Source organism: Triticum dicoccoides, chromosome 2B (assembly GCF_002162155.2).
Source record: "Triticum dicoccoides isolate Atlit2015 ecotype Zavitan chromosome 2B, WEW_v2.0, whole genome shotgun sequence".
Taxonomy (NCBI): Eukaryota; Viridiplantae; Streptophyta; class Magnoliopsida; order Poales; family Poaceae; genus Triticum; species Triticum dicoccoides.
Window position 1 is genome coordinate 505,228,366 of NC_041383.1, and position 10,455 is coordinate 505,238,820.

The following is a 10,455-nucleotide window of genomic DNA, read 5'->3' on the forward strand; positions in this document are numbered from 1 at the left end:
TGCGAGGGGAGGAGTCCAGCAGTAGCAGCACCCCTGGAATGGAAACGGCGGGCGAGCGATCGACCCCTGCAAGTAAGAACTAAGAGAGTAACCAGGAAGGAAGGAAGGAAGGAGACGATGGACGTGAAGAATTCTGAAGCCCAGCCCCGGGAAAGGAAGCGGAGCTGACACGCACCACTTATGGGGCGCGGCACCGAATTGAATGAGTGGAACAAATGGTTTCCCAGAATCGCCGCGACGTTGCCATCAAGTCAATCGTCCAAACGGACGGGGAAAGCCCCCGTCGCCTGTTTCGGCCCCGGGCCATGTTGCATTGCATGCACGTCGATAAGGCACGCACAACACGCATCTCCGTCTCGATCGATCACCAGCACCAGCACGTACGTACTACAGCGTACAGGACCGGCCAGCGGTGTAGGTAGCCCGGTGGCCCCTCCCCGCCGGCCCGCCGGCGCCGTGCACGTTGCCGTTTCTCGCAACCAATACCAGTTAGATCTTGCGTGCATGCATACGTTTTTCTAGGGTAAAATCTTGCACCTGCCATGGCGGGAGCCAGGGAACCGTTCGTTTCATCGATGAGGTATGCTAGTGGCCAGTTACTGGTAGGAGAAATTGGATTGGATTCGGTTTGCGTGCGCATGTGCGGGAGGTGGCAATGAAAATAGTGTCTCGCGGCGGGGGGGGAGGGTCCGAGCGCCATGAAGGCGTGGCGGGGGGTCGACAATGAGCACAGGAAGACGACACGCCGTACGCCGTCCACCTCACAGCGCCGAGGGGAGGGGAGGGGGGAGGCCGCAAGCAAAGAGGAGAGGACCATCTGGGTCCGGCTCCGATCCGATTAAATGCACGCCCTCTGATCGGGTGGATCGCGATTGCCACCCATGGCCATGGTTGTGTGCGAAATCCCCGTCCTGCCCTCGCGCTGCTGACGCCCGGGCCCGCGGCGCAGGCAGGGTCGCAGCGCCCGAAGAAGATATCGCGCCCGGCCCCACCGCGGGCACCCCTTCCTCTATTTATGCCTCTACACCGACCGACCTCACACACGCACACTCACACAAAGCTAGCAAGCCACACTGCACTGCACGCTACTCGATCGGTGCCTCTCTCTACCACTACTACTACTCTGCTCACTGGCATACTGCATTGCTGCTACTGTACGCGTAGTCTCTCACAGTGCCCTGCCAAGAAGATCTCCCGTAGTCAATTCGCTTGATCAGGCCAGGCTACTCAGTACTCACTTAAGCGAGAGGAGAGGAAGAAAAGGGGGAGGAATTCTTTCGTGGGAGCGTTAGGAGGAGAGAGAGAGGGAGAGAGAGAGCTTGTGCTACGATCGATCGGGCCGGGAAAGGCGATGGGGCGATCGCCGTGCTGCGAGAAGGAGGGGCTGAAGAAGGGGCCATGGACGCCGGAGGAGGACCAGAAGCTGCTCTCCTACATTGAGCAGCAGGGCCACGGCTGCTGGCGCTCGCTGCCGGCCAAGGCCGGTGAGCACCCCAACTTCATCCAATTTGCTCTTGCACCCCAACTTCATCCCCGGCTGCTACTCCTGCATTCTGCTTTGCTGAGTTGTTTCGGTCATTTCTGACATGATGAGAACGGGGCGTGGTCTTTGATTCGCAGGGCTGCAGCGGTGCGGCAAGAGCTGCCGGCTCCGGTGGACCAACTACCTCCGGCCGGACATCAAGAGGGGCAAGTTCAGCCTGCAGGAGGAGCAGACCATCATCCAGCTCCATGCGCTTCTCGGCAACAGGTGATCACCCATCCCATCATGGACCGATTGTCCTACATATGCCGCTTACTTTGCACCCAGAGTTCACTTAACTCACTGCCTAATTATGATGGAATTTGATCTCTTATTTAGTGGTTGCAATAATTTTGACTGCCAGTAGAGTACGTAGTACGATACTAGTCGCCGACTGCCTGAGTCCGGGGAAGTCAAGAACACGCTAGCTACACCGTAGTCTTCACATATTTATGGGTAGCGGGGTGGTACTTACACTGGGAGAGCCGTGAGATACGAGTAAAACGTAGCTGCTGCATGTACTGGTCTTGGCCGAGTCGTAGCGACGTACACATGTTTTCCCAGCATCGCGTGAAATTTACCCATGACATTGTAGCTCGAATTGCGATCTCACTAGCACGTACAAGACCGACCGTCACCTCTGTTTTAACTGTTACTGTCTATCTGTCTGTCTTGCTGTGCAGTACAGAACTAGCTAGTAGTAGTGCTGTTCTTCTGCCTCGTACTGTAGAAAAAAGAGAGAGAGAAGTGTCCATCATTCAGCCCGTAGAACAACTATGCATGAACAGTGAGAGCGCTTTGCCAAGAAGAAAGAAAAGAAAAGTAATAGTGGTGGCAAGAAGGGGTTAATCAATCAATCAATGCACGCATCAGCTTGGGAAAAAGGAGTGAAAAAGTTGGGCCATGTGTGGCTCTCCCCCGAATTTTCCTTTCTCTTTTTACATGATTCGGCATTGAAGCTTGTCATTTATGGATCGGGGAGCCCCCATCGTCGTGGACCAAGCCTAGCTTTGGGCCACTGTAGCCACCTGCTCTCTTGCCATTTGACTCCCACGCTTCCTCCTATCATGCATCTCTGCCGTCTCTCTGTAGTACTACTACGCCGATGCCATGTCCACTCGCACGGTTACTTTTCGAGATGGTCTTCATTTTAACCATGATGCATGCAGGTTTGGTTTTCTATCGGAGTCCTGAGGTTATTTTTCTTGCGATCGGCGTCTGTGTGTGTGTGTGCAGGTGGTCAGCGATCGCGACGCACCTGCCCAAGCGTACCGACAACGAGATCAAGAACTACTGGAACACGCACCTCAAGAAGCGGCTGGCCAAGATGGGCATCGACCCGGTCACGCACAAGCCGCGCTCCGACGTGCCCGGCGGCGCGGGCGGCGCCGCCGAGGGGGCGGCCGGCGCGCAGCACGCCAAGGCCGCGGCGCACCTCAGCCACACGGCGCAGTGGGAGAGCGCGCGGCTCGAGGCCGAGGCGCGCCTGGCGCGGGAGGCCAAGCTGCGGGCGCTCGCCACGTCCGCCTCCTCCTCGGCGCAGTACCTGTCGGCGGCCCACGCCGCCGCGCCCGGGCTCGACTCGCCCACGTCCACGCTCAGCTTTGCGGACAGCGCGGCGCTCGCGTCGGTGCTGGAGGCGCACAGTGCCGCGGCCGCCGCGCGCGCAGCCATGCAGCCCATGCAGGCGTACGAGGAGGCGTGCAAGGACCAGAACTGGGGCGACGCCGACGCCGCCGACGCGGGCTTCGCCGAGGCGGCGGGCTTCACCGGGCTGCTTCTTGACGGCTCGCTGAACCAGAACCCGAGGCCGGCGGCGAGGGACGACGCCGAGGCGGGCGCCGAAGCGCACGAGACAGAGGAGGAGAAGAACTACTGGAACAGTATACTGAACCTGGTCAACTCGTCTGCGTCAGCGGTGGTGCCCGCCGATGAGGCGTACTCGCCGGCGCCAGAGTACTGAGTGGTGGCGACCTCTGCACATGCTTTGCCTGCATGCACCCGAGACCCCACCAGGCACATGACACAGTAAATAGTTATTAGTGGTGACCGTGGAATAAGATGGGACTAATGCTAGTACTACAGTTAATCGCGTTCTTGGGTTTATTATCTGACACAGTGCTCTGATTAGACGTGCGAGCAAGAAGGTTTTATCGATCTTGGAGCTTGTTGCCTGCAGCTACCTTCGGCAAAATTACTTACATGTGTTGTAAAACTAAGACAATGATCTCGGATTTCTTCTTCTTCTTCGAACAATGCCTGATAATTTATCTACTTAACTATTGTAATCTTATATCCACTTTCATCAACCATATACAGTAACGCTAACCAACTTGCTATGGAGAGGACCGTCGACTTCTGAATAAGATGGGATGGGACTAATGCTAGTAACGGTTAATCGCATTCTTGGGTTTATCTGACACGGTGCTCTTATTAGACGTGTGAGCAAGAAGGTTTCGTCGATCTTGGAGCTTGTTGCCTGCTTCTTTCGGCAAAATTCTTACATGTTCTCTAAAACAAAGAGGATGATCTCAGGATTTCTTCTTCCTCTTCTTCTCCTGCTGCATAGAACCATGCCGATAATTTATCTACCTGACTATCCGATAAATTATCTTCTTCTGCAGTGTAATGAAAGCATACAACAGTTTTCCACCCTTCAGGTTATATGAGTGAGGTGGGGATGGTGATAGTTAGACATTGATCTAACACTTAGCTTTTTTTTTTCCTTCGTTGAGATATCACTAAATTTGTGTTCAAAGGTACTTAGTTGTAACAAAGATTTTGTATCATGTAAACCGCAAACCAACTAATTGAAGTAATGCTTGGTCAAAGATTTGTCTTAATGGAACCTATTTTGTCGTGCATACAAGAATGGAGGGAGTATTGCCAGACAACCCTGCTATACGTGCAATGAATTCTCATCCCACACTCATACGATTAGAGACAGCACGAGACAATTCAGTTTGTGGGCCGCAACATGCATCAAGTTTTACTGTCTGGTCGTACAGGTGTCCGACGAAAAAGTATCGTATGCAGAGCAATTTCGATTACCATATGTCTCCATTAGGGCATCTCCAAGGGTATACATCAAATCTCTTCTAAATGTCTGGAGGCCATCCAATGGGGGATAAATCAAATGCCGGTGGACATGAAAAAGTGTCTGAAATCCTACAAATCGGTAGCAAACGTCGAAGTGATTGGGGGAGTCTTGACACACTACGGACAAACCTTGGACCCACCACAAACCCATTTTTTCCGCCTCCTCCCTTCTTTCTCATCTCTCCATTGGACAAGGGGTGTACATTTGGTGCACCGGATTGGATGGCAACCCCATATCTGTTGTCCGCTTCTTTTGGCAAAATTGATTACTTGTTTTGTAAAACTAAGGCAATGATCACGCAACTTCTTCTTCTATCTAATATTAGTTTAGCTAATTTTAAGATTATTTGTTTTTAGATAAGTCAAGTGTAAAGTAGACACATGCATACACATAAGCCAACCATTATATACACTTACTCACATAACATCTAGTGAAGATGTAAGTTATATAACTTTACAAAGTTCACACTAATGTATCAATATGGACGAGAACATCATCTTCCGCCGAAAAAATAATCTGCCCTACTAGGACACATATGTCGTCAAAGGATTATCCATGTTGATAAATGGTGTGAAAATATACATGACTTTGATCAATGACTCTACTAGATATTTCATGATATATTTGTTAGAAATAAAAGATGAGGCTTCGCACTACTTTAAAAGCTACTCCCTCTGTTCCCAAATACAAGTCTTTATATGGATTCCACCAAATGACTACATACGGAGCAAAATGAGTGAATCTACATTCTAAAATATGTCTACATACATCAGTATATTGTAGGCTATTTGAAATGTCTAAAAAGACTTACATTTAGGAACGGAGGGAGTATAAAGCTAAACTAGAGAATCAACTTGCTCAATAGATCAAGAGGCTTGGGTTGGATCATGGTGGAGAGTATTTCTCCAATGAGTTTAATTTATTTCTGTGAGGAACATGGTATAATCCTTGAGAGGATGACTCCCTATTCGCCCCGGTCAAACCGGGTTGCCGAACAAAATAACCACACTTTAATTGATTTGGTTAACGTCATGTTAGACACAACGAGACTTTCCAACGAACTGCGAGGAGGCTTTGATTACTACAAGTCATGCCCTAAACGTAGTTCCCATGAAGACTAAAGAGATTACCCCATTTAGGGAATGAGAAAGGAAAAAGGCTTATTGTCGGTGTCAAAACCGGCGGATCTCGGGTAGGGGGTCCCGAACTGTGCGTCTAGGCGGATGGTAACAGGAGACAAGGGACATGATGTTTTTACCCAGGTTCGGGCCCTCTCGATGGAGGTAAAACCCTACTCCTGCTTGATTAATATTGATGGTATGGGTAGTACAAGAGTTGATCTACCACGAGATCAGAGAGGCTAAACCCTAGAAGCTAGCCTATGGTATGATTGTTGTTCGTCCTACGGACTAAAACTCCCCGGTTTATATAGACACCGAAGAGGGCTAGGGTTACACAGAGTCGGTTACAATGGGAGGAGATCTACATATCGTATCGCCAAGCTAGCCTTCCACGCGAAGGAAAGTTCTATCCGGACACGGGACGAAGTCTTCAATCTTGTATCTTCATAGTCCGGGAGTCCGGCCAAAGGTCATAGTCCGGCCATCCGGACACCCCCTAATCCAGGACTCCCTCAGTAGCCCCTGAACCAGGCTTCAATGACGACGAGTCCGGCGCGCAAATTGTCTTCGGCATTGCAAGGCGGGCTCCTCCTCCGAATACTTCATATAAGATGTTGAACACAAGGATAGTGTCCGGCTCTGTAAAATAGTTTCCACATACCACCGTAGAGAGAATAATATTTGCACAAATCTAATCTGCTGACGCATTCCGCAGCGTGACATCATGCCACAACCAAGCCTTTATTCGTTTTACTGTCCCACCTCAGCGTGTTTAGCGAGGCAGTTTCCTTGGCACGTCCTGTCAAAGTAGAGATCGTGTCCCCTTATTCCGGGATTCTCATCAATGCGGGCGTGGGTAACCCAACCGCGTCGTTAATCGCGACGCTTGGGAAATAAGCGAGTTTTATCAGGCTGGTGGGGGCTCATAGTTTTGGCCGCCCATATAAGGGGATAAGGATCCACCCTTTCCATCTACGCCCTCTTCCTCCTTCGCTTATCCATTCCCGCGCACTCGAGCTCCAGCGCCCCAGTCCGCACTTCCCACCTCAACCTTCTCCAACCATGTCCGGAGCGGGAGGTAGATAGATGGCCTCCACCGTCACGGAGGGGCACATCAAAAAGTTGAGGAAGGCCGGATACTTGTCTAACGACATCCCGCACCGGCTTCCAGATGAGGGGCAACTCATCCCCACCCCTAGGCCCCATGAGAGGGTCGTGTTCCTTCCCCATTTCCTCCGCGGACTGGGCTTTCCTCTTCACCCGTTCATCCGGGGGCTCATGTTCTACTACGGCCTGGACTTCCACGATCTGGCCCCGAACTTTATCCTCAACATCTCGGCGTTCATCGTCGTGTGTGAGGTCTTCCTCTGCATCCAGCCCCACTTCGGCTTATGGCTGAAGACCTTCAATGTCAAGCCGAAGGTTGTGGGCGGCCAACAAGCGGAGTGCAGAGGCGCCATAGTGGGCAAGATAGCCAACGTTACATGGCTCGAGGGCGCCTTCGTGGAAACCATCAAAGGGTGGCAATCGGGGTGGTTCTACATCACCGAGCCGCATGACCCTGAATGGGCAGCGGCCCCCAAATTCCGATCTGGCATCCCCACACGGCTCACCTCATGGAAAGAGACGGGCATGTCGTGGGGTAATTCGGCAGAGGTGACCGGACTTCAAACCTGCGTCAAAGACCTGATCGACAGGAAGGTCAAACTCGTCACCGTAGTCCAGGTCATGCTCTTCCGCCGGATCCTCCCGTGTCAACGACGGGCTTTCAATCTGTGGGAATTCGACCCGGCCCAGCACCAAACTTTGTCCAGACTCTTGGACACAACGCACGAAGATGCCTGGAAGGTGCTTTTCAAGAGCTCTGAGGTTCACCCTCCCATTACCGAGGATCGCAGATTCTGCGCGAAGCGTCAAGCCAGCGCGGTAAGCTCAATTTACCCATCACGGGGTATTTTTTTCATAGTTTGACTCTATGCGGGATCTAAACTCCCATCCCTTCAACAAGACTGGCAGAAGAAGGCCGGACAGATCAACTGTCCGGCTCCTTTGCTTGAAGACCCAGCGGACGCCTGTTTGACAAAGCTGCTGGTTTCGGTGCCCCACGTGGTGCCCGAGAAGAAGGCCACGGGGACTCGAAAGAGTTCCCGATGCCTGGTGGTGTCGGACTCATCGCCCGACGACCCCGAGACACCCTCCGCCTCCGAAGACGAGGAGGAGGAAGAAGAAGCCTCTCCCCCTCCAGCGGGGGGAGGAAAGAAAAGGAAGGCCGCCCCAACTGGGGAGGCCGGAGGGTCCAAGAAGGGGAAGACCCTTCTTCCGGACTACGCCTCCGACCCCGACGACGGCGGAGAGGAATGGCCATCCAGGGTCAAGCCCCTGGCAAAATCGTAAGTATCCGGATACCAGAATAACTTATGACGTTCCTCTATTGTACAGTACCTTCTGACGCCGAATTCAATTATGCAGTCCACCCAAGGCTCAGCTCGGTGATTCGTCGAGCGGCTCCCTGGACTCGTCGGATGTGAGTAGCGCTTCACTCCCGACGGCTACCTCCCCCCGCCCTACGGACGATCCCGAGGTGGAGTCCCAAGAGGGGCTAAACCAGGAGGAGGTGGTCCTGGAGGCGCCACAAGGCGACCTCCCGGACCCCAGGCCCAAAGGGGACGTATCCCCAGAGGGATCTAAGTCCGGCCCTAGGCCGGACACCACTCCGGAACCTTCAGTGATTCCAGAGTTCGGCAGGCGACCCCCTCTCAAGAAGGGCAAGCCTCCAACGCCGACGACCTCCGTCCAACCGGAGGCGCCGGACAACTTGCTGGAGGTGCTTAATGGCGCCTCCATCAACGAAGAGCACCGCACTGTTATGAGTGCGGTGATCCAGAAGGTTCAGTCCGCCAAGAGCGGACTGACGGAAGCATGTACCAGTCTTCTAACCGGTTTCGAGGTATGTATTTAAAACATGTAAAAATGTTACCGCATAGACAGTAGCCCCTGATGCTCAGTGTGGCGTTCGGAAAGAAAAGCCGGACTGAGGATCTAAAAAGATATACGCAGGAGTCTAACATAAATATGTCAATATGGGAATGCAGGCTGCGCTGCTGACCTCTGCCGCACTAACTGCGGAGGTCGATGCATTGAAGCAGAGCCTTGGGCGGTCCGAGAACGAGCTCGGCCTTGCCAAGAAGCAGCTCGAGGACACAGAAGGTATGTAGTACCTTATGTAATTGTATATATAAATACCTGGCTGCAAATGATGACAGGACCAACGTGAATATTATAGGGGCCACAACCGAGGTGGCAACCCTGAAGGAAGCGCTTTCCAAGGCCGAAGACAATGCGGCCATGGAGCGCTCAGAGCGAGAGAAGCAAGAGGCGTAGGTGGCGGAGGTGCGGCAAGAGCTCGATGCTCTTGTGAAAAAACATGAGAGGTTAGAGCTTGACTCGAAGACTCGAGAGTCCGAGCTTGCCTCGGCACTTGAAAGCGCCAAATCTGCCAAGGCCGAAGACCAAAAAGCCCTCCAGGAAATTGAGGCGATGAAAAGGATTGCGGCGGGTAAGGCATTCTTTATGCAAAGCAAGCACGCGAAAGTAAATTACCTGTTACTTACCCGAATCCGGAGCTCTCCAGGAGCTTTCGCAGATCTGCCCCGCAGTGTATCCGACGCCGCCGCATTCTACCGGGCCGAGGAAGGGAGCTCGACGGAGAAGGTGTTCTGGTCCCAGTATGCTGAGGCCGAACGCCCGGTGCCCCTGAGCGACCAGCTGAAGCAGCTGGTCGAGCTTCATAAGGCAGCCGAACAGGGCATGAAGGGCCTGATAGGCCGGCTGTGGCCTGGGGAGGTCATGCCTTTGAGCTACTTTGGGTTGGTGCAGCAGCTGGTGGATGCATGTCCCCGGCTTGAAGTTATCAAGCGCTCCGTATGCATCGAAGGCGCCCGTAGGGATTTTGCCCGTGCTAAAGTGCACTGGGGCAAGCTGGATGCTGAGAAGCTGGTGACAGAAGGGCCACCGGAGGGGAAGGAGCATCGGAGGCCCGAGATGTATTATGAGGGCGTCCTGAAGGGTGCCCGTCGTGTGGCGGATGAATGTACCAGGGATGTAATTTTTGAGTAAACTCGCTCGTATTTGTCCTGTGCATTGAAAACTTATTCATATGCGCTAAGCAACGCTTTTTGAATTTAAAATATTACCTTCTGTACGGCCGTTTATTAAATCTGAGAGATGCAAGTCGTCGACTTCTACCCCCATGCCACAAGTGCTGGGGTGTTCGGGATAAATCTGAGCGCTCTTGTTCCCATTTTTGGGTCCATCGAGGGAGCCGCTCAGCACAACGAACAAGGTCATCAGACTTATAATGCTTTATCACTCTCACTTAGCCATAGAATTCTATAATTTTAAATTTCGGGAAGCCCCTAGTATTTGGAAGACCGAGTTTGGGGCGCTATCCACGCCTAGGCTGGACAAAGCCAGCTCCTCGCTCTAAGCGGCATAAGTTTTTAAGGACTCGAAAAACCTCTCAAACAGCGACCGGTCTCTCGCCCTATCATCACGGTCAGTTTTAGCTTTCTCTACTGAGGTGTTAACCCAGCTCAACTGGGGCACAATCGCAGTAGTTCTCCCAGCGCTACCTTAGCCGACATAGCGGAACGTAAGGTACCGAAACATGGGAGCCGGGCAAACTCAACTATTGATCCAAGACATGATTCAGA

At 52.6% G+C, this 10,455-nt stretch overlaps 1 protein-coding gene across 1 annotated transcript; it reads left to right on the forward strand.

Annotated features, from left to right (window-relative positions):
* Positions 1-1,055: 1,055 nt before the first annotated feature.
* On the forward strand, positions 1,056-3,815 carry LOC119364506 (transcription factor MYB16-like). The gene is made up of 3 exons (XM_037629987.1): positions 1,056-1,484; positions 1,621-1,750; positions 2,759-3,815. The coding sequence occupies exons 1-3, from the start codon at positions 1,352-1,354 to the stop codon at positions 3,483-3,485; spliced, it is 990 nt and encodes a 329-aa protein (XP_037485884.1). The 5' UTR covers positions 1,056-1,351; the 3' UTR covers positions 3,486-3,815.
* The last annotated feature ends 6,640 nt before the right edge of the window (positions 3,816-10,455 follow it).